General features: G+C 39.3%; 1 protein-coding gene across 3 annotated transcripts; it reads right to left on the bottom strand.

The window, feature by feature from the left end:
• Window positions 1-2,762: 2,762 nt before the first annotated feature.
• LOC146327343 (vascular endothelial zinc finger 1-like) lies at window positions 2,763-22,193 on the bottom strand. Of its 3 annotated transcripts, XM_084716759.1 has the most exons (7): window positions 21,992-22,193; window positions 16,195-16,949; window positions 14,078-14,147; window positions 13,345-13,513; window positions 10,362-10,403; window positions 9,626-9,691; window positions 2,763-9,438 (listed from the first exon to the last, which is right to left on the bottom strand). In XM_084716759.1, exons 1-7 carry the CDS (start codon window positions 22,022-22,024, stop codon window positions 9,071-9,073), a joined length of 1,503 nt encoding a protein of 500 aa, XP_084572885.1. In that variant the 5' UTR covers window positions 22,025-22,193; the 3' UTR covers window positions 2,763-9,070. The 3 variants fall into 3 exon arrangements, with proteins under 3 accessions (XP_084572885.1, XP_084572886.1, XP_084572887.1); XM_084716760.1 differs by lacking the exon at window positions 9,626-9,691 and having other exon boundaries at window positions 21,992-22,192; XM_084716761.1 differs by lacking the exons at window positions 9,626-9,691; window positions 10,362-10,403 and having other exon boundaries at window positions 21,992-22,191.
• Between the last annotated feature and the right edge of the window lie 2,779 nt (window positions 22,194-24,972).

Below are 24,972 nucleotides of genomic sequence, written 5' to 3'. Positions count from 1 at the left end.
CAGATTTGTTCTTAAATGGTGCATATGAGTGATTTAGGAGAACTTGTTGTATTCACTAATTTTCTCAGATTTGGAATTTTCTTTCAGATATGAACACAATTTATGAGGTTCAGACCTGTTGTAGAGTCATGTGCAGTCAGTCTGCTGGTATCCAAACCAAAGTTTTTCATTAAAAAAATTATATTTCATTAGTCTGAAGACATTTTGAGTTTGAAAACTAATTTACACTTCATAATTATGTCAACATCATCCTCTTTGACTACATTTCAAATTATAATATAATTGTAAATTTACATATAAAGCAGTCAGTCAGTCAATGATCTATTATTACCTGCTGTCAGGTATATTGACTGTATCTCTTCACATGCAGCTTTATGAAGTCTCTGTCCAGGCGAACATCCTCACTTATTCTGTCCTCTGTCTCTGTGATGAAAACTTCCCTTTAACCCTCTCCTCAGTGCAGTCATCAATCGCCCCTCACTGTAGCTGTGGTGAGTCATTTTTTCACTTAAGTCATTTTCATATTGAGGCATGTCCTCTTTTTTTCAGTGACAGTCCAACCCTCAGGGAACACGGCATTAACAGTCACGTTTCACGTTTCTTTGCTTTAGCAGGTTTTTTTAATTCCACTGCTGACGCTGTCAAAATGATAGATTTTCCCTCATGGATGGTTGATTGGGATGTCAAACTCCAAACTCATAAAATTCTTCTTTTTTCTCTTTGATGCCGTTTTCATGAATGAACACTTCCTGACATATAGAGCAGGAAGTGCAGCCTTATGATATTATTGGGACATTAATTATGTTAATTTACAAGTCTCGTGCATGTGTAGTCATTATGCTCACATGGATCATTTACAAAATTTTCTGGCGTTACAAGCGTTTGTTGAATCTGACGTGGCGTGAGAGAAATTAAGATAAGAATATGAAAATGTTCTTGTATGAGGCCCAGTGTTTCATTTGGTTTATACTTCAGTTAAGACTTTAAGGTCTATTTTTGTGAGCCCCTATCTAAAGAGCCCCTCAAAAATGCATTTTAAGTTGCATTTTTTTAATTTACACAATTTTACAGTTGGGTAATGTAAGAATCATTTTAGACCTACAACAATGATAAATGCACATTTAATAGTGAAAAAAAGTTATTTATTTCTAAATTATTTCTTGTCAAAGCCACAGGGAGCCACTGGACAGGAGCAAAAGAGCAGCATGTTGCAGACCCCTGAGTTAGGGTAAGCTTATTAGTGAACATGGAATAAATAAAATGAACTGAGCAGTAGATATCACCTGTTAAACCAGGCCATGATTGAACACAATGTAAAATGAACCTCTAGTGGTGAAGGTAATTTCAGCAGCTCTGGGGCAGCTGTGCATCAAACCACAGCTTCTGAGAAGACTACAATCAGTGGTAGAGACTATCAACTGTTTCTGCAGCACAGAGGTTTAAAGGATGTCTTCAGCTCTAATCTGCAACCAAGATAATGTTACAGCAACAAAATAGTCACAAGCGCCCAGCTGAGCACTGCTGTGTTGGAGTTCTCCCCAGAGAACCAGAGGGTCACCTCTGTGTGACTGTGAGACACTAGGGGGGAAGGCTCTGACTGTGGAGTGTGTGTATGCACCGAGCACAAACTCCGATTATTCAGACTTTTTAGAGTCTTTTGTTGGATTGGGAGGAACGATTTCCTTGATGTGATCCAGACTTTCATTATTGGACTTCTTTGCTAGACATGGATTGGCCATAACAAACACCATGCTTGAGCATAAGGTTGTTACGCCTGGTACCAGAACACCTTAGGCCAAAGGTCAGTTATTAACTTTGTGGTCATATCATCAACCCTGTGGCCATATGTCTTGGATGACCAGATGAAGAGGGGAGCAGAGCTGTTACCTGATCACCACCTGGTGATAAGTTGGATGAGATGGCAGGAGAGGCTGAAGGAGAAACCTGGTAAGAATAAACATGTAGAGGAATTTCTTGTGCATCACAGGGGAAAGTTGGGACATGGAATCCGAGTGGGCCAAGTTCAAAGCTTCCACTGAAGATGTGGTTGGTGGGAAGAGTTGCTGTCAGAAGGTCGTCAGTACCTGTTGTGGCGCCAAGCTGAAGAAGGAAGTCTTTTAGGAGTGGTTGCCCAGGGGTCTCCTGGAACAGCAGACAGGTACTGGTTGGCCACAAGGGCTGCAACTTTGGTAGTCACTGGGACAAAAACCCCGGTGTGGGATAAGTTCAGGGAGGCTATGGAGGACTCTTAGCTGGCCTCAAGGAAGTTCTAGCAAACCATTTGACAACTCCAGAGGTGAAAGCAGGACTTGGCCCAGGATGTTTTTTTTGCCCCTTTGATGCCTCCCTCCATAGGTTTTCTCAGCATGTCATACTGGGGGGAGGCCCTGTACAGCTGAATGCATGAAGTTTGGCACACTGCATGGCTGTGGACACTTGAACATTGCCTCCATATGTGATATCGCAGTGATTCCGACACCATGGGTATTAATGTGCTACTATGACAGGCTCCACCCTTGTGGTTTCAGGCTTTTCACCAGATGTTGTCATTGTATGCCAGACTATTAAGATGTCCATTAACTAGAACCAAGGGACCCAAACATATATATGTTAATATCTAACAACACACAATAACACATAAATATATAAAATATGTATAAGTATGCAACTGGATTGACTTTTTTTGACTGTCCATAACCAAATCTCATTCAGATGTCAGTTAACCACTGAATGTCACACAAAGACACACTTCACACAGCCTGTCAACATTTTCAAAGTTTAATAGTTAAAGAATGAAAAAACACCGAAATGTTTTTGTCGTCACTTACAGACCATGATTTGGCACAAATCCCCCCCCAATATCCACTCCAATAAGCAAAGTCACAGAGGCACTTTCATCATGAGCAGGCCAACTGTGAGCCAGTGAGCCAGTGAAGACACTGAGGAGCCTGGAGATCAGAGACATCCACATAGACAGGGACTCTAGAACCATCTCAGCCTCCCAGAAACCTTAACTAAAGCTAGGAAAAGCAACGAAGACCAGAAAGGAGTACATCTCTCTTGATCTAGGGGAGTGTCTTGAGTGCAGGGGGGTCAATCCGAGAGATTCAGCTGAGATGGACAGTATTGACTTTCCTCTGTTGGACTCAGCATGGACAGTCCACAATCATGTTTTATTGTTTTCTTTTATTTAGACAAACCCAAATAAAAGGCACATAAAACATTGCGCATATGTTTCCATAATTATTCTCAATGGACATACATTTAAAAAAAATGTAGGAATGTTTTACCTTTCTGCTAATCAGAAAGCCTAGCCTTCGTATATACAAAAATTACCATTGTTAATGTTCTAATACAAAAAGATTTATAAAAGTTTTTTTTCTTGCATGTGTCTGTCATAACTAACATGTCCTCTGAACTAAATGGTTTGTACAAAGATATACATTCATTTGCCTTCACATCTGCCAAATTCATCATACAAACTTCACAGAAAATAAAAAATAAAAATTATCTTCCAAATCATTATTTGGCCAAATGAATGGTTTGTTTTCACATTAGGTTGGAGTCAAATTAAAAAATTAAACCACATGGTTAAATGTCACCAATACATTTACATGAGCTTGACTCAAATAAAGATCTCAATTAATGTGTAAAGGTTGTTCCTGGTGTAGAATATGGTAACTTCACAATCATTAGGTGTAAAATTAAAAAAAGCTAATCACAACAGAAGTTTGGCTGCAGGGCCTGTGAGGCCCTCTGCCATCGGAACTGATGAAGGCTTCCTTCACAAAACTCTTCCATCACACAGCATATCTAGAGGAGGAAGCATTAACGTGTGGAAAAGTCTTGCAAAGTATTTCAGGCACACTTGTTTACGGCCACTGGAGAAGGACAAATGACACCACACATTTCCTTTCATCCTAATTTTTTTTAGTGTTTTGTTTTCATAAAAAGTCACTAGCCTTCTAATAACTGTTGTTGAACTCAAACCTACACTGGACAAGCTCAGCCATCCACATGCAACATTGGAAAGAAATCAAAAATAAAGGTGGGAAATGAATCAGTTTCCAAGATCATAATGCCATTCCACATGAGAGCATTTCCACTGTGGTGGACAGTGTTGGCATGCATACAATGAAATTATTGGGCCAAACATCCAGGCTGCCAAAATGCAGATGTGGCCAGGTGAACTGTAACAAAAACACCATCATTGTCTCATTCCACCTAATTGAAATGCCCCTCTAAGTACCACTCATCTGTAGTGTGCACAACCTACAGTTTGCTGCAAGTGCTTCAGAGTTCCTGCACTGAAAAAAGGCCTTTAACTACTAAAAGGCTTCACATCTACTTATTAATTCACTTGTGTTCCCCAACGCACAGTCAGGGGAACTGTAGGACAGTATGAGAGTCTGGTGCAGGAACTGTTGAGGCTGAGATCACAAAGGAGACTTGGTAGCATGTTCGCCCCTTTTGACCTCACAGGGGGACTCTGGGTAGAGCGGCTGGAAGATGAGTTTCGCTTTTGGTGCAAATCTCCTCCATCCCCTATCAACGGAAGATTTGGTTATGTGAATTTTAACATGCTTCAAAGGAAGTGTTTATCAGATCTGATTAACAGCTTCTGAAAACTCCTCTGATGTTGGAATTTGGGAAGCTGCATCTGACCATTTTTGCATCTTTCCAAAACAGACCATCAGATAATCGCAACCATTGTCGCAGTGATGGGCAGGTGCGTGAAGGTGTGAAAGCAGGCAGGGTTTTTGTACTTTCTCTCAAGCTTTCTTCTTTCACTCTTCACACAACTATTTCTGTCACTTTTCATGTGAATAACCAAGTGCAACTCAATGCATGTCTTCAAGAAGACAACATGTGGGCAGAACGATTTATGGCATGGAGACTACAAAGACAGAAGACAGTTGTTTGAGAGAAACATGGACATGGGACTACCTGGTGCTCGTGGGTTCACGCATGAATGAAGGTCATCGTCTGCTATGATGTTACGGTTTTCTCTGGCATCAAGGTGTCCATCTTCATGCACAATGAATCCATGTGCTTGTCTCTGCCAGAGCACAATAAGACCATGGTGGGATACAACTGGAATGAGCATCCACTTGACATTTCAGTCCTGATCAAGAGCCACGAGCCTCTGGACCAGAGAGCTTTATTACTGTCACCAGGGCCGCCATGAACGCACACATATGTGTCCTAATATGTCTTAGTATAACAACAGGACTGGTACTTTTTGCACCAGCCTGAGCCACCCAATGCCTCTTATGTCATATAGGTAATGCTGTCTCCACTGTCTCAAAAAGGTCTTCTGGCCCAGTCATTGCTCAGCACGGTTCCTTAGTCTTGCTAATGCATGTACCATAATGACTTAGAAAGCAGAGCAGTATGAACATGGAATTATCTAATACAGGAACATGGTTGTAAAGGCCCAACAGAGGGAGAGGTGTGGGGCTCTAACTTATAGGGTCATGGTCACAATTTGACTTGTCACTGGGTGTATGTTGTTAACTCGTGTTGTGAATTAGGAACAAGAATGATGCTACTCCCACTTTCTGCAATCTTGCTCTTTCAGGTACACGTAAGCTTTGAGTGGGAAAATAAGAAAAGAAAGCCTCCTTTTGTGATCACAGCCTCAATTTCCAGTAAAGATGAACTGCCAAGATAAAAAAAAAACAATAAAATGACTAAAAAATAATCACTCTGAGCTATGCAAGTGAGATCTCCAGAGAAAAGTCATCTTACAAAAGGATAAGGCTGGAGTTATTGTCTCTTTATAATGATTTCTAAGAACTACAGGTATGATCTGTGTAGCCACAGCCTGATATTGCCAACACTGTGCCGTAGAACTTGTTTTCCAAAAAACAATACAAACAAGAGCTGTCCCACTGCACTGGGTGACATGTTCCTTCAGTGAAAGACTGAAAGAAACTAAAAGAATTCGGTCTCATTCTGTGAACCCATGTGCAACAGATGACAAGCACTGAAAGCAGCTTCTGCATTTTCATTGCTTTGCTAGTGTGACAATCTGAGAAGCAAAGTACACTGAAGCAGCATGTCATCCAATTCAATGGCACGGCTCCTTACTGTGTTTTCAATAACTTTTGGACAACAATGGTACAATAACTGGCAGCATAAGCTATATCAAGGCGTGCTTGTTGGTAGGAGAAATTGATCGTTAAAATAATAAAAAGAAAGTGCACCAGCCTTGTCCTTTAATGAGTCTCTGCTCATTTCTCTGTCCTCTCCTGGATGGACGGCCACATCAGAGGTGATAGAGTTCTTGCATTGCTAGCCTGTGGTACATAGAGAGAAGTTTCCCCCCTTCCACAGGTAAAAGGCAATAAAATAGTGTTTCATATTTACAAAGAAATGGTCAGTGTGTAAATTGTTGAACATGGTGTTAAAAGACTATTCTCAGTAACCTTCCTGAGTTTGACTGACAGTGATGGGATCCTACACCTGCGTAAGTAAACAATCGAACCAACTGAACAAACCACAAAGGTTCACTTTGGGACTTGGGGACTGCTTTTGTGGCATAGAGCCTAATGAACCACTGGGTGGCTCTCTTGACCTCTACAGTTAAAAAGTCCTCAGTAATCAAAATTTAAAATAATTTGACCTTTGATAATACTGCCATTTCAAGGGCAAAAGCTAAGGGACATGCTTTTAGTACGAGACATTTCCTCTTTGCTGTACCTTCAACTGTCACGTCCTGATATAAATACATACAAAAATTCCCAAACAATTAAACTTGTATAGAGCACCCCGCAGTGATGAGTGACTGTTTTCCAGCTGTTTTAAAATACAGACAAGGGGGGAGCTGATGGCTGATCTAAATAGCCTCTGAACCATCAGTGAAATCACAACATCCCCCACCCCCCGAAATGGAAGCTTTGTTTGCAATTAAACTTTAAAATACATAAACTATCAAATACTGATAAGTCCACTAAAAGAACAATAGAAAAAAAGAACATGAAACAAAATCTGCCTTAAGAGGAAGCATTTAAGAACAACTCCAGCAATACACTTCCATTTAAGGAGCGGTTAAACAATGCCTAAGGTGTAGTTAGGTATCACGCATCACCCATGTTTGAAGTCAGATGCCCAGTGGATGAAATCACTCTCAACTGATCACCTTTACAAGACCTATACTGTCCTTCAGTGGCTAAATAAAAATTAAAGATTCAGAAAAAGGGCTCTACATGGGTCTGCCTCTCCACAGCATGTAACATGTTTACCGCTGCAATGAGCCGGCTCACCCTCAACTACCTGTCATGGTAAAACAAACTATTCAAGTTTGAAAAAGGGATAAGCAAGGGATAAATACAAACAATATGGGTGAACATGCAGCAGCTGATACTGTAGTAACTGCCCAATAATTTTAAACCATGTTCCAAGTACAATAAAATACTATTTTGGTTTTAAAGTGTAATGAAACAATGTGATGAACTTCTGACATAAGCAATTTAACATTAATATACATGTGAACATATTAAAAATATGCTAAAAGTAGAATTATAATTGCAATAAGATTAATATTATTGCATTTGGGTATTGGGAAAGATGCAACATTTCAACTAATTGTGTGAACACCAGTGTATGTTGGTTTCTAATGAAACCAAGTCAATGAGACTCCCCTGCCCTCCAAAAATATGGCGATGAGGGGTGGGTGGCTGGAGGTATCAATTTCATAGCTCAGAGTTTCTGAAGGAGTATTCAGTGTCCCATGATGGTCCACATGCTTAAAAAGGGGTTCCCCTTACCTTTTAAAGTATAGCATTCAGGGGAAAACACTATACTTAGAAAGTCTTTGGCATAAAAATAGTCATTATTTACACAATATCTGAAGAAAATATCACCCTTGAAACATCCGAATCATGGAGTTACTTCACATTAGCATGTGAAAAAAGTAATTTTAAGTGTTTGGCCACCTGTGGCATCTTCAGGTAATTCAGCGAATCATGATTTAAGAAATGGAGTTAGTGTAAAAATGGTTGCAAGTGGTCCTAAATTTCAGATTAGTCAGAGCTTTTAACTCTGTATCATGGTCTTTATCAGCAGGTGGAGACTGGAGGCCAATCACATCTGGCACTAAAGACCATCTTTGAACAAACATACTGGTTACAGTTATCTATGCACCATATTATCACCTGATACCACATGACTGGAGCTCCATACTTGACTGTGCAGTGACAGCTATAGAACAATTGAGCAACCCTCATCCAGTGATGAAGACTGACACATACAGTTGAAAGCTACAGGAAAAATAAGTAAATTACTTTAAGTTATGATTTTTTTTGTCAAATCTGTTATCATATTTGAGACTGACTTGGCCTTCAGAAACTCAACTAGTAGGTATGACAAGGACTTAAAATCTGTGAGTAACACCATAGATTAGGGTCACAAATTTTGTCACATCGTTTACAATGAAGCATCTCTCCCTTTTTGTGTATTAGGTCAGTGTGGCTAATGAGCAGGACTTCTTTATGGTGGTATTTGATTAACAGAATTTTTGCATCAATGTGATGAAGTACCTTGATTTGTCAGGGAATTAATTCACTGGGTTAGCCAAAAACAGAAACTTCCATCTGATATCAATAAAATTTCTCTATTAAATTTCTAGAAATTTCCTATATTACAGTATCTAAAATATTAATAAACATGTACTATGATAGAAGAGTTTATCCATCCTGACAACAGACCGTTCATTTGATTGATTCTCCTGTGAAGGGCAGCAGACTTTGTCACATGCTATGTAGGCCAATACTCTATAATGAGTCACTGTAAACATTTAATTTTTTTCATGATTAAGAGGATTTAAAATATTTTTTTTCTTCTATAAATACAAAGAAAATTCACAATTGACAAATTATGCCATTTTAACGACTCCTGCAAGTAACAATCATATGTTACCATCTGTGGTTGTATTACATTAACTATCATATTTTAAAGGTTAATACACTTTAAACCCATTTACAGGGCCGTTTTAATAAGATCTGACAGGCTCATCCATTATTAGGCAGTTAAAACATTATCGGCTCTAACATGGGCTAAAAACGCTCTACCAAGGAGGGGAGGAAGGCAGAACTTGGGATAGAAAAGGCATGCTCTCCATGGGCCTCATGGCAATGTTGAGCGGCCCGGTGATATTCATGGGCATGGGAGAGGTGATGGCCACTGGGTGGGCAATATTCATGTGTGCCGTTGTTGGGATGTTGACAGAGGCCAAGTTCACAGGGCCGGTGATGGTGACAGGGTGCTGCAGGTTGACCGGTGACGTGATGTTGACCGTGCTGGTGGCGATGTTCATCTGCGCCGCGATGGTGACAGGATTGCTGGCATTGCCACCACGGTTCACAGCTGAGGTGATGGCCGCCGAGTTGGTGACTGGCGTCGTAGTGGCCGAGTTGTTGTGTACATTGTTGGCATCTGTGTTCAAAAAGACAGACCAGAGTGAATTCAGGGCTGGTCAACCTTGTAGAAATATACTACCCCTCCAAAACAGGGAAAGCCAACAGCCCTCTATGCTCCATGGCTGTTTAGCTGGGTCACTGAAAATGTCAATACATCATTAAGACTTTATGTCAACTGTGGGAATATTGTTGAAGAAACCTACCTTTGTGAGAGTTGTCAATTAGGACTTGGAAGGAGTTATTTAAAATCTCTCCTACCGTCAACTCACCTGAGGGGTAAATTCAAAAAGCAGGATCAATAGACTAACCAGCTAACTGTCCATTTGTTTTCAATCAACACCTTCATTGAAACAGTAACACAATATGGAGGACATCTCAAGCTCTGTGTATGCCAAAGGCTGGATGCACACTATACTGCACAACTGCCAATTTCACCATCCAAGATGAGTTCAGGGCCAACACATCAAGGTCACTGGGGACATCTCGCTGGCTTCTGGGTCATTTCTGACCCAATCTTGGACATCCCAATTTTTAAGAAACACATTTGCTATTATAATCATTTTTTTATAATAGTTTTCACAAGTAGGTGGTAAAACAAGCAACTTTATCAGTCCAGTCAAAGTCAAGATAGACATGACGGTTGATAATGAATGGTTGGATGAAAAGCCAGGTAGTGTGCATCTAGCTTTCGTGTTATGGTCCAGTTTGTGGTTAATTCAAATGACCTACTGATCCTGCTTCATGAAATTTAACCTTACATTAGCAAAATTCTGTATCTTCAAAACAGAAGAACCATAATTACACCAGTCCTCAGAGTCAAGAAATGGTTCTGTACTCGAGCAACATGGTACGTGAAGAAAAACTGGCCACTTGTGTTTTACAGATTTGCAGAGGTTATAATTGAGTGTTGGGGGTTTCTGCTACTAGCTACTGGTTTACCTTTTCGTGGCCCTGAGTGGTTCCACTGCCAGTCACTTATGCCTATTCAGGAATACAGACACATATTGGGTTACAAGAGCACAGGGCAGCAGTGCTATCATCTGGGAGTCAGCTTCAACAGTTGGCATGGGGATGGAGTGCTGAATATATTAAACATTTTATTATAGGCTTCATGGTTTCAAGTCGGGTCAAGAAACAAAAACTGTGCTTCTTTCTGACAGCTATCACTAAAATCAAAGTCAACACAACTAACCAAACAGATTCCAAAGGCATTTGGAACACTTCGGAACAACAGTTTCAATTTAATAAAGGGAGTTTGACTAAATTCTATAATGCAGCAGCAGCAGTCATGAAGAAATTATAACTGCCATACTTGTTTGTGTACGAAGCAAAGCACCACTTCAAATGGGATGTTCAACATGGAATGGAGCCACCAACATTCATTTTGTTTCATTGTTCATACCATTTCACACATCTCCCCTTTGTTGAATTAGCTTAAAACACCCAAGACACAGCCAATGTATACTGAATGCTGTTCTAGAAACCATTTGCATTTGGAGTATATACATGGTTGTGAACCTCTAATAATTAGGGGTTTGTTTTGAAGTACCATGTGTGATCCAGATCTAGTGGTCAAAACACGCCTAATTTTAAGTTTTTAGTGGCATGCTCTTTACAGAAGTTTTAACACACTTACGTAGAGGGGTTATATTTCTGTCTGAATGTTTATTTGGAAAAATATGTCTGCAGCTGACATATAGCTGGGACTCAATAGTTAGAAAAACACAATGGGCCCCAATATTTAGCCTTACCTTGGCACAAGTGCAAATGTGATAGTATAACAGAAAAAGTATTTACACCTTTTTCCATGGATATTTCTCAACATTTTCAAAAAACATTTGGAAACTCTAAAAACCCTGGCTTCAGAGTACCTGAAGCATAAATAAATTATAATGCTTTTTCCCTGGTTGAAAATAAGTTTAGTGCATGAAAAGGCATTTTCTCTCCTGAAATGACTCCCCTAGAGCCACAGCAAACATTCACCTGTTCTCACAGGCTCCACCCCACTAACTAAGACCTGGTGTATTATGATAGTAAATGAGTTATGCTTTACAGGTGTTCATTTTACTCTCAGTATGGTATCTCAGTATGGACTTCATATTCTCAGAGAATTAAAAAATAGCGACACACTAGCAACACATCAAGTTTGTTTTGTTCTCCAAAAAACTACCCTTCCAGTGGATTTCATTCTGTGTTGTCAATTTTTTAGGGTATAAGGGCCAAATGCCATAGCAGCAAGGCCATCAAATAAAATGACTTTATGTGCAAGGAAATAATATAATGAATTTAAGTTAAGAGTTAAAGATGATTTTAATTATATGAATTTTTTTCATAATTTCTTAACAGAAACATTGGAAGTCAGAAGTCAGTCTATATGACATACTAAATAATGAGCAATATATAAAGAGTTGCTATCTCAGAACGAGTTAGTATCTTAAAATAATGAGACATTTTCTCAATAGCTATTGAATAATGTTTCTCATTATTTTGAGATACTAACTCATTACTATATCATTATAATGACTTACAGGGTTAATTTTTAACCCATCACATTGGCTGTAATGGGCTTCTATTGCATAAGACTGTGCACCCAGCAGTGCAATGAAGAGGAAATGAGCATATATAATATGTAACAAACTGGTTGTCACTTAACAGACTCCAGTCCGCACCTTAAACCACAGAACTGTACCATAACATTCACCTTCATGATTAAAAGATTAAAAGTTTATATCACGTAGATATTTCTGTCCATATTTGCAGCTTCCCTCTCTTGAGCTCATCCTGACTGCTCTCTCTCTCTGCAGTCCACATCACACCTAAATAGCATGGTTTTCCAGCAGCTCATACCAGGCTTGAAATCTAAGCCACCACTGGCTATGCGCACAGCATTTCTATTGATGTTGCCCAGTCAGAATCTCAACAAAAGATGCTGGTGTCTTAAAACCATATTGACAGGAAAGCGGCGGAGGAAAAACAATGAAATCAGTTGTGGCAGTGCAGGCACGGCATCAAGGTGACTGTGGCTGTTGGGCATATTTTTTTGAGGAGAGTTAAGACCAAGCTAAGTGGGCACAGCAGCCATGACTGTTGTGGCCACCATTAAATTCCTGCTCTGTGTACAACTAAAATCTGTTGTCAAGCAGACTCCTGTCAGGCTGATTACTCCTTTTTAAGGTGATGTTACATTTAACATCTGACTCCTGCTACTCTTTGCTTTCACTTTCAGTTTATTGTTGTCCCACTAAGTATTAACAACATAAGTACAATAGGGGCAGTGTTCTGCAGATTTTCAGAGGTTGTAATTGAGTGTTTGGGGGTTTCTGCTATCAGTGGTCAGGTCAGAGGTCAGATAATGTAATGCGTATGCCCGAACACCATGTAGTGTCAGTTCTACCAATGAGTGTTACTGAGAGTGAGTGAGATGATGCGGTAGGCCTACATTCTACAATTAATAAAAGAGATGGTATAAGGAAGAAGTCACAGTACACCATGAGTTTAATATGGCAAAAATTTGATGAAGAGGACTACAGTTCCACTTTACACAAAATGCCAACACAGATTCTTTTTCTGAGATAAAAGCATCAACCCCACATTACAACTTGAAAGGTGATGATGGCAGAAAGTGTGGTTATGGCGCTGACTGGAGGATTAACTGACCCCTGGTGCAGTGGCAGTGATAGTCTGTAGTTCAGTTCCACTGACTGTATATTAAATCGCTGCTGGACCAGCAGGGTATTAATTGAAAACCCAGATCAGTATCATGACAAATTATGTATCCAATGTTAACAGCAACTGGGAGGTTTACAGGTGTGTGTGTGGCTGGGCTGTTTTCGTCACAGTTTAAGCTTGGCTAAGTATTAAACTGAAAAAGTGAGCAAAGCAGTTAGGAGTTTTAAGAGATGTAAAATGAGACATGGCCTACCTTTATTGTTACACGGGTTGCTGAAGCTGGCCTGGCCGTGCGTCTTGAGGTGACTTGTGATGTAGGCAGCGCTTAGCATTTTGCCACAGATGTTGCAGGTCACTTTGCCTTCATGCCTAATCATGTGGGAGCGCAGACGGTCTTTGGTAGCGAAGGCGGAGGTACAGGCCTGGGACAGAAAACCAGTGAATATTGGGTTTTTTTCTCTCTCAGCACCTGAGAAACCTGACTATGTGACTGGGACTCTTACAAAAAGACAAATGGTCCTTGCTCACAAAACTTGAAATGAATATGACTGTGCTCTGATACAAATTAAAGCACACATAAGACTAGAGTGGCTAAACCAAAATGTGTTGATAGTTAATTAACACTTTTCAAGCTCACGATGGATTCCTGCCTCCTCAAACTCTGCCAGCAATTTATGTTCTGCCACAAATTCTGGACTGGCTTTGCCCCAACAGGACATAAACACTGTTGATTTAAAGTATGGAGAACTCATTCTTTTCCACTGAGCAGAGCTCTGCACTGTGAAACTGTCTGGAACATGAAAACTACACTGAAACTCTAAGACCTAAACCAATCCAAGTAGTAGACTCAGGCTGGCAGCTAATGTTATCTAATCTGATCTAGCCTTTGGAGTTCTCATTGTCATGTATCAATAATGACACCAGTCTAAACTAAAGTCTCCTTTCTGTATGTTGCTCTCATTTTTGTTCTGAGCCATGAATCTTACCGTTACTTGGCACTTAAATGGCCTCTCTGAGGAATGGACATGCTTGACATGACAGCTTAGGTGATCCGGTCTGCAGGGTGAGAAGACAAGAAGAAAATGGAAATACTTCAGCTTTGGCTGTAGCATCATGTCGTTTACAGAACATACTACAACCGAATAACATGGCAGACTTGTTTAATCAAGATTAATATTTTAGTCATGTTCAACACATCAGATTTGGTTGACAGATAGGACACATTACGCATCTCGTGTCTTAGGTCAACGATTTTGACAAAATTCTTGAATTGTTTATTTTGAACAACACTTGTTCATAAGCATCCTGTATCCCACATAAATTATCAGTAATGTCTTTCATTTGTTGTTTGGTTGTTGTTTACATCATAAACTTAAGATTGGAGCTGCAACAATGAATCAATTAATCAAATATCAATCAATGCCAACTATGTTGATAATCAATTAACTGGTTTGAGTAATTTTCTAAGAAAAAATATCAAAACTGTCTTATTTCAGCTGTTTAAATGTGAATATTTTTTGGGTTCTTTACCCCTCTGATCATTGGGTAGTGAGTAAATATTTTGACATTTGAGAGTCATTTTGGGCTTTGTGAAACGTGAGACATTTTTCACCATTTTCTGATATTTTAAAACCAACAGCTACTACCCAATTAATCAAGAAAATAATTGGCTGATTAATCGACTATGAAAATAAAGGTTTGTTGCAGCCCTACTTAAACAAATACATAAAACAAAATCACTCACTTTATTGTAAATGAATACACCAGGCACACAATGAATCCCTTTATTAAAGGGACTGTACTCAAGGTTCCATCAGGACTGAAAATGAACCATCAGTTAAACCTTTAACCAACATATTTAAATGAAACAATACTTAATCAATAAAACCAGAGCTTGCAATTGTTACTCTCTTTCCTTATATATTTAATAGAGATGTTCTGAGAGGATGCTTAAGATCAGTTGCTGTGCTACTCCAGGTATATTTTGGCTGAAATAAAGCTGATCCTTTCTCTACTCTACAGTGTTTAGTCCACCTCAGCCTGTTAGTGTTGCAGTGCGACTCTGCTTTACAGGGCTCTATGCTGTGAGCATTTGGCTCACATGAGAGTGACAATTAATGTGTGTGAATGAGACAAATGATTTGCACGCACAGGTGCAAGTGACTCTTAATGTTGCACAGATTTGCTAGGCTCTGACTCCGACTCACTTTTTCATTAGCAAATCTCAGTGTACAAAACATTCAGGTAGCAGCTTCTCATTTTTATCCAACACTAGGGGTGTAAGAATGTCAATTCTAAAGCAAAATCGAAAATTGATCTAAATGAGTTTTCAGTTTCAATAATCTACATCAAAGGTAGGATCATTCTCACAGTATTTTCTTGCATGCCCGTGGCAGACATTAAGAATAACTATGTAGAAGTAGCCAATCTTCTCTTTGATGGTCTCTTTTACTTCTTTGTGATAGGCTTAACTACCCCTTACAGCATGTGCTTTTCTGTGAATGCAGCAACATGCTGGCAATCACTGGAGACTCACTTCCACCAACAAACTCTCTGTTCTACATCACATATTGGGGTTCAGGTTAGGTTCAGGGGGGACTTTGGAGAATCACAACAACCCTGTCCAACGCTGACCATAGCTTTGACCAGTTAAAATGACAAATGCTGCAGATTATATCAGTGACACTAATGTACATGAACTCCATTAAACTTCTGTTAAAGCGCTCCGTGCAGGCTCGTGTCGGTACAGACAGGGCTAAAAATTAGCACAGCCAGGAGCCAAATGCTGGTAAAGTGGCTGGTAAATCTGCCTCACTTGCCAGCTATAAGCACAACTGTAAGGTCAGTGGTAGGTAAGTTAGTAGGCTACACTATTATTTATATGTGCCAAATACATATTTAATCAGCATTTAGGTAAATAAGAGTCAGATCAGAACTGGATTGATATCTGGGCCAAAAACATCAGGACATACCTCATTTACATATTTATCATGAAAAACATAATTTTTTTCCCCACAAAATTTGTTTTAAAAAGTGGCAGGTTTAAAAAAAACAACTCTGTTTCATGTACCATTCAGAAAATTCAACACTGATGCCCACATACCTGGAGAAGCCCTTCCCACAGACAGAGCAGATGTAAGGCTTGTGAACTCCACCATCATGGGAGCGGACATGGTATGTCATGCGATCCTTCCTCTTGAACCTCTGCTGGCAGATGGGACACTCGAACGGCTTCTCATCAGAGTGTGACAGCTTGTGGCGGTTGAGATGGTACACATCCCTGAAGGCCTTACCACACATGTCGCAGCCATGATTCTTTTTCACTGGTTTGGGGGGCTTCTTAGGGATGCTCTGCTGTTGTTGGTGTTGCATTGGGGTCATAATGCTAGTGCCTGTGGATGTTGATGTGGTGGCTGTAGTCAGGATACCAGCTACGGTAGTAATGTATGAAGGATTTCCGCTATTCTCCCGTGGTACAGTGGATATGAGTGGCACCATTGTGGGGGCTGTTTGTGTCTTCTTAGGCCGTGAAACCATCTTAATGCCAGTGTGGCAAGATTCGTGCCGCCGCAGGTGGTAGCTGTCACGGAAAGCCTTGTTGCAGTAGCCACAGATAAAGGGCGTCTTTGATTTAGGTTCCTTTTTGACCACTGCAACTGGAGGCCCTCCACCACCTGCCCCCCCAGTCCCACTAGCCACATTGTCTTTAAGAAGTTCTGCAGCACTGACAGGGGGTTTCTGGTCCAAGGGAATGGGTAGCACTGGTTTCTGATCAGGTGGCTCTGTTCCAGAATTGAGCAGGGGCAAGAGGCTGTTCCCGGCTACTTGGTGCTGGTGATGCAAAGCCTCATTGGCCTGCTGTAATGAGAAAGACAGAGCCTTAAAAAAGGATAACGCATGATGGTAATATTCATCCTAAAAACACATATTTAGCCAATGACCAATAAAAAGGGTTTCTGCTCTAGAGTGTAAAATACTGGCCATCAGTAGAAATGCTACATTTCAGATATGTTTCTTTCCATACACTCCTCTCTCCACAGATACACAAAACACTATATGTCACTAAATAAGTGAAACCATTACATGATGAAGACTTTTTATTTTGTAATGCCAACTTTAGGCTGTGCACTGTAAAGCTTTATTTAGAAAGCTTTGAAGCTTTTAAACAGTACAAGCTTTATCAAGGTAGGGTTTATTGAAGGTTAGGGATGCCACAGCGATGAAATTTTCCCACGATTACAACAGTTTTCCCAATTACAGTGGACATCTTACAAAAACAAATATGAGCAATGATGTTTAATATCTATACTGTTAGGGTTCAGGCTACTTTTGATCCATAATGTTAGATCTTTAGCTCTTCAATCAACAGAACACTGACTTTTATGTCTGTGTGCTGGGGTTCCATTGTCCTTCCAGCAGATTTCAGTATGTACAACCTAATGTCGCAAGCTGTGATAAGCCTTTAGCATTATGTTTGCAATCTGACACCGGCTACTCTATGCTGCCACTCTGCTGCTTTATAATTGTAGCATCCCATCGTCCACCTTATTGATACCATGCTTAGATGGTGAAACTGGTGGGGAAGTAATATGTGCGTTTGCCTGAATACACTACCTTGACAAGTCTACTGGAGGTCAAGTCGTGTATTGGAGCTGCACCTTACTAACCAGTAACTCTGTACATCATACAAAACATTTTAAAATGTACAGTAGCAATTTCTAAACAATAACTACATCATTCTGCTGCCTTATTTATTTTCATAAATAGGACACTAATATTTAGGTGACAGTAATCAAAGTCTTAATCCTTCTACAACAACTTCAAACCACATCTAGATTGGTTTGGGGAAGGATGGCAGAGCAGGTGTTCTGCAGAAGGATACATAAAATTACAAAATAGTGCATCTGAAAGTATGAAAAGCCAACTAACAAAAATGAAGTAGACAATTAAGAATTGAAAATGAGCCAATGAAATAAATAAAACAATGACAGGCACAGAAAATGTAACCCAACAGCAGTGAAAAAAAAAAAAAACTGTACGGAGGACATCTTAAGTCTGCAGCTGCTGGCGGGCATTGTCCAATTGGTCATGGCAGATTCCCAACGGGATAGGACGAACAGAAGGTGGGGGCTTGTATGAATATTTTGGCCAGGGAGAAAGCAGAGATTCACATTGTAAGCAGCAACTTTACAACAGGTCAACCCAGAGACGTGGCGATTGAGACAGCCTTGTTCTTTTCTGTAATCACCATTGGGCAGGGTTAAAGACCTGACCCATGGCTTTTCAGGTTCAGCCAAGCATCCCAACCCGGTCAGCCAGGAGGGGGGATGTGGTCTGAGGGGGCCAGGATCCCAAGTGCTGCTTTTTTTCCCACTGTGTTCTTTTATGGACGACACAAATCCAAGCACTGATGCACTTATGGGAGGGGGGCTGCCGTTCAGCTGCCGGCCACATCCCTACTTAGTGAAGGCGGCCACGCTATGTGTTTTAGTGTGGTGGAGAGAGGAGCTGGGGGCCGTCACAGATTGTCGACTTGCTTTTATATCCGCCACACTGTAGCAGAACTCAGACTAGAATCATTACTGCAATTAGCATTTCTCCTAGCATATGTGCATGCAAGTCAAAGACAGCCAAATGCTCTCTCTCTTTCTGAGAAAGAAGTGGGAGAGCAGCCTGCTGTTCTATCACGCTGCTCTGATGATTTTGATAGAAATCTGTTGTGAAGGGTAAGCTCCCTTCCAAGATAAATAGTACTGAAAAAGAGTTAGGAGCATGGAAATTAACAAGAAACAGTACAAATGAAACTAATCCAGTCATTGTTTTTTTTTCCCACTGCAAGGCAGGGTATGGATTCACCATGACAGAGTCCTATTTGATAAGATGTTAAGTCCACAAATCTGTCTGAGTGATGCCATAATATACTGCCTTTCAACCGTCTTCTACAAACCTCAGCTGACAACAGTTTCGACTAAAAGATTTTGAAAAAGATTTCTTCTTTTGATTAACTTTTTCTACAGCCTTGAGAGGTATTGCTTAGCTATCAATTTTGCTGCCAATGATGTTTGTTACAAAAACTCTACAAAATACCTTTTTAATTACAAAAGGGCCCAAAGTTTAAATATAAACAACAAATAAATTGGGCAGTCCCAATAGTAGCATAGCCTGACAACAACTCCAACAACTACAAACCCCATCATAACAACGCCTAGAGAACAATAACAAGTGAAATTCATTAGGATACTGCCTCATTAGATGCTTCGTCACATGAGGTGAACCAAGCGGACCCTAAATAATAAGCCTCCTAATAGTCTCCTTGTCCCCTACACACCAACTCTAGGGATTCTGGCCCTGTCTGCCATTCAACCAAATAAAATAACATATTAGTCACAAATTTAAGTTGCACTAACTACCTTTTTACAGTGGAGCAAAGTCGCAGCCTACACATACACTGAGCCCTGTTAAATAAATATGATAAATACCATGGTAACTGACTTTCATGAAATCAACCACTAAGTGACTGAATGAAAAAAAAATTCAGATAGTTTAAGAAACATTTTCAAAAACTGCATCACAGCATACAGGGGCATCAAATTTTGGTGTTTGGTTACAGCACGCTCCTAATCAACAACAACTCTGATCTGACACAGCTGACAAACTAAATGCTAGTATTTAAAAAAAAAAAAATAATCAACACTCAACACTCATTTTGATGCCACAAAAAGAAGAAGAAAAAAATCATATGCACACAAATTATTAAAAATAAAAAAAAAACCTAAACAATTAATTATTTTTTAAATTAAGAACTTGCACACAGTGCTCCAGTAAAAGTGACTGCACACTGTGATATCAGGCAGGTTAATAAAGACTGAGCTGACATTTTAAATGAACACTTAAATCATATTTATAGTTTCAGTTCTTTCTGTACTGTAATTGCCGTATATTGTATCATATTACACATGTGATATGGGCAAAGTATTGATACTTCTGACAGCCTTCCTACAGATATCATCAGGCTGACAATTAATATTTACTTGACCAAGCAAAAGCAGAAGAAAAAATGTATTCAATAAACCTTGGTCCCTGAAAGTAATTTCAACCGTAAGTCAGCCATTTCTAAAAATTGTTGTCAGGTCCTGTGAAAGCTGAAAACAAATTTGGGGGAAAAAAAACAACTTTACAAAAGCAACAAGTTCCAGAGAACACTCAAGGTTCAGTGTTAATCAATTTTCAGTTGTCCCTATTAAACCCATGTTATTGTAAGTGGTTATCAAATAGCCGAACAACAAAGACTCAAGTTTAGTTTAGTCACATTTCATCTTGGCTGCAAAGTCTACAAACTGTCAGAAAATAATGGATGAAGACATTTAAAATGATAATGAATGGAGAAAAGCATATTTGAGAGGCTGAGCCATTTTTGCATGAAAAATTACTTTAATTATTAATCAATAATCAAAATCGTTTCAAAGTTGAATTCTTTTTTATACTTATCCAGTTGAACAATTGCATTGCTAGATTTACTAGCCCAACATGGCATTTTCCTTGCTCTGAGCAGGCAGTCCTTATTGTTGCGCCCTGGCACTGCAGTATGAGACGTTGGACACAGCCTTACATCTGCTGGCGGGCCAATTTCTCAAAAGATGACTTTCAGTTCCTGAAGACTGTTCCTGAAGATGCTGAAGTCTTACAAGAAACTGCACCCTAATTGTTACATACTATAATCATACTATGTAGTAGCAAAATTGCATTGAATGTGGCCAGTATCTGCCAAGAGACATGTAATACTCTCTTGTCAATAAGCAGAAACAGTTTGCAGTGACTGAAGTCATTCAAGCATATTACGCATTATTTAAATCTGTGCATAATTTATTGGATTATCTTATTTTCAGGAGGTCTCCAGTCCTGGAATATTTCATAAAGCATTATGTACACACTCACAATGATGCAGAGCCATACACCTCACATTTACTTCAACACACTCCGTGTGCAGGACGTTTGTAAGACTCCAGTGAGCCTTTCCACCGTTTAGAAAAGTTTACACAAGTTGCACAAATTATTTTTTTAAGGAAGGGAAAAACTACACGTTCAAGTCTACATCCATGGTAGCTGGCGTGCGCTGCTTTGACTGACGGTTTACGTCATTTAGCTAACACTACATACTTGTTTGTTCTCCGTGTCTTCAGATTTGAGGTAAAAAATGAAAGCTTGGAATCTTCAGTGAGCTTTAATCACTGCTGTCCGCGTGCTGTGGAGCCTCAGTTTACAGGGTTAGCTGCGTTAGCTAACTTCTTGTACACGGACGGCTGTCTGCTGTAATGTTACAGTCACTAAAAGCACTTCATGTGATTTGCTTCATCAATATAGTTTGGAACTCACGATAAAACCTGCCTATCAATTATCGTTACTGCACCGACGAGAGGAATGCTGTGGTGCTGACGAGAAAAGTGCCTGGTTAGCTAACCCGTTAGCCAATTAGCTTAGCTTACCTTCATGTAACAGCAACAGCTCGACCTACTGGCTAATTTGCTAGCGCGCGCGCATCAACAGCAGTGCTAACAGAGAGAAGCTTCACGGTGATTCAAGGCTAACACAGACACAGCTCTCTAACTGAGACAAAGCTCACACTGTGCTGTCACACACAGACTACAGACTTTAACTAACACCGGGTCTGTAGACACACATACCCAGCTGGAGGGATCAGATTCGATAAAGATGGTTAGCACTTTGCTACTACAACCCACACAGCCGAGCTAGCTAGCAGGCTAACGCTAACACCTTTGTTTTGCTCAGCTAACTCTCATTAATTTCACTAAGTGATATTAAAACATTTGGTTAACAGCATTTATGCTGTTTGAAAAGCGTTCGTGCAGTTTCTCAGACTCATCCTGTTCGGTGGCACTTACTTGGAATAAAAACGTACTCCAGCTCGGTTCCATTGCAACACTTGGCAACACAGGCTCAAATCTGCAGGAAACCTACAAGGAATCTACAACAAAGCAGCTGAACATGGCAGACACTACTTCCTGTGAGCCCCGGGGCTGATCCGAGACCAGCCAACACACTGCACTTCACAAGACACCACATCTCACGTCTCTTACAAACCCCTGCTGTCACACTAAAATATTACGTTTCACTATAATAATTATCAATATAGGCTGATGAATGACGTAAGCATGTTTACATAAAGTATCGATCAATTATATAAATACCGAAATAATCTGAATATGCTATAACTTAAGAAATACTTTAAAAGATGGACAGCCTACTGTATATTTAATGTACACTGAGAGAAAACACATGAAATAGGTTCAAACATACATGACCAGGAGCAGAGATAGATAGATAATGTAAAATATATGTTTCAATTTTGTTTATGAAAATTCAGAAATTTAGTTTAAATATTCTTTAAAACTGTGGTTTTCAAATGGAGGTCCAGGGACTCACAGGGATCCAAGGCATTCTGCTAAGTGGCCCTTGAAAAGCTTTCAGATACACTCATTTAAATGACCATGATAAAAAAAATAGTTATTTGTTAATTTTACACAAAACTTTTTTTCTTTTTTTTTTACAAATAATATCTGAGTAAATTTCACTGTCTTATTTTTTAAAACTATTTTCATAATATTCTTAGCCCAGAGCTAAGGATAGCCCAGCACATTCATAATATGTGTCTGATTTGGAGTTTTGCTGCAGTTTGAGACACACGGCCTCCTGCCTATTTATGGTCAACTCCGTGCTGTTAACAAACCAACAAGCCCACAGTTTGAAGTCTGAGGTACAGATGCTGCGCAGAAGAAAAGCCCATATTTCTGGTCAAAGGGATCTGCACTGTAAAAATTAGAAAAAGTGAGCAAACTCAAAATTTCAAGGAAACTTATTTTAATAGATTTTTGAGTTTTGGGCCCTCTTGAGAACTCTTAAGTTCTGAAAAAGTTTTATCAACTAATGTTTTTTTTTCCATGAAAAATCACTTTGATAATTAATTGATAATCAGAATAGTTTGAGAGTTGAATTCTTTTATCCACTTGTCTGGCTGGGCAACTGAGTAACTAGATTTACTAATTTAGGCATATTCTGACATGTGGAATCTTCCAGTATTATTCTAGTTTTAGGAGCATTGTTTGGACATGTACAGCACATTCAGAATATCTGTCTGATTTAGGGTTTTTACTGCAGTTTGCTGTTTTACCAACTAATAATGTTGAGAAAATTTACTTTTCTTCTTTGTATAAACTTGAATCTTTGAGTATTAGAACCCCACCAAAAATTTGTATTTCAAAAACTTTTGAGAAAACTTATTGAAGTGAAATTTAATAATGGTTAATAATTCAATATTTTCAATTGCAGCTATTTATTTTTTCAGCACCCAAATAATGACAAATCAGGTTCACAGCTCACTGTGAGCAATTTTTGAAATACATGTTTTTATTATTTTATTTTTATTATTATTATTATTAGTAGGTGTAGTAGTAGTAGTAGTAGTAGTAGTAGTAGTAGTAGTAGTATGAGTTTCTAAAACTCAAAGATTCAAGTTTATCTAGAGAAAACAAGTAAATTACCTCAATCAAAGAATTTGTTTATTTCAAAGCTCAAGAATGGGGCTTAAAACTCAAAAATCTATTTTATACCTTTCTTTGAATGTTTAGTTGTCTCAACTTTTTTTTAGAAAATATGTAACCTATACACCAAAAACTTTTGTCAACAAAATTTTGACAGTGCCCTCTGGGAAAAGAGAGAATTAAATCGTTGTGGCTCAAGACAGATTCTTTTTTTCTTTTTTCTTTTTTTTTTTTTTTTTTTTTTTGCCAAAGATGTCTCTTTTGATCATAAAGTTTGCAGACCCCTGTCCTAGGGACATTCAAGGTCTGCCCAAATTTCACAACAATCATTCCAACACTGTTGAGATATTTGAATAATAACCGAAAATGTCAACCAGCTAATGGCTCAAGAGGAAAAGTCAGGGGATCACGCTAATCAGATACAGGAACCATGATATGTCCAAAACACGCCTATCCATCAAGTAGATTTTGAGTTTGAGGAGAGGACAGAGGATCGGACTTACAAGAATTCAGCCTGTAGAAACCTTGAATGTCTGTTGCTGCTATCATTCCAAACCATCCAGTGGTTGAGAAGATGTTTCACTTTGAATCAACCTCATGGTGGTGCTAGAGGAAGAGTCAAGGGATCAGTAAAGTCAGCATGATTCATTCTGTCATCCCTAGAGCCATGCTCTTAACAGCTCACTGATTAATAAACGGTACCAGGTTTGTTTAACACAAGCAGAAATATAAAAATGACAGTTTGTGGTTTTAGGTGGAGATACAGCTTGAGCTAGACTACACGTTATTCTCATCTGTGTTGTTTTGTTTTGTCCTAACCAAAGCAAACTGCACATTTTGTCACTAGTGCACTGCTTCTAGACCAGTGTGCTCTGCATTGGTTTGTAAGTTTGAGAGGCTGCAGATGGTGGCAGACAGAGTTGTAGACTACAAGCTAACAGGCAGGGCCGTCTTGGTCATTCCAAAGTCAAGACATAGGGTGCTTTCACACCTAAAAGTCCAGACCAAGGTTCTTTTTTTTGAGACACTGTTTACATTTGGTTCTGTTAGGTTTGGTTTCACATTGCAGATATCCAAGTGGATCAAAGAACTTTACGAGTCATACCTGTGTCCTGTTGACAATGACTGGTTTGTAGACGGGTGTGTGTGATGTCAGCATGTTTACAGTTCGGCAGGTAGCCTGACTTCAGTGGCTGTTAATGAAGAGAGTTGAATGAACACATTCATATAGTTTTGTTTCTTTTTTGTTTTTATTAATTGGTGCAAAAACAATACAGAGATTTTACAGATAAAACAATGACAAGATAGAAAAGGACAGACAAAGT

Source organism: Lutjanus erythropterus, chromosome 4 (genome assembly GCF_056507025.1).
Source record: "Lutjanus erythropterus isolate fLutEry1 chromosome 4, fLutEry1.hap2, whole genome shotgun sequence".
Taxonomy (NCBI): Eukaryota; Metazoa; Chordata; class Actinopteri; order Lutjaniformes; family Lutjanidae; genus Lutjanus; species Lutjanus erythropterus.
This window is presented reverse-complemented; position numbering and strand designations above follow the sequence as displayed.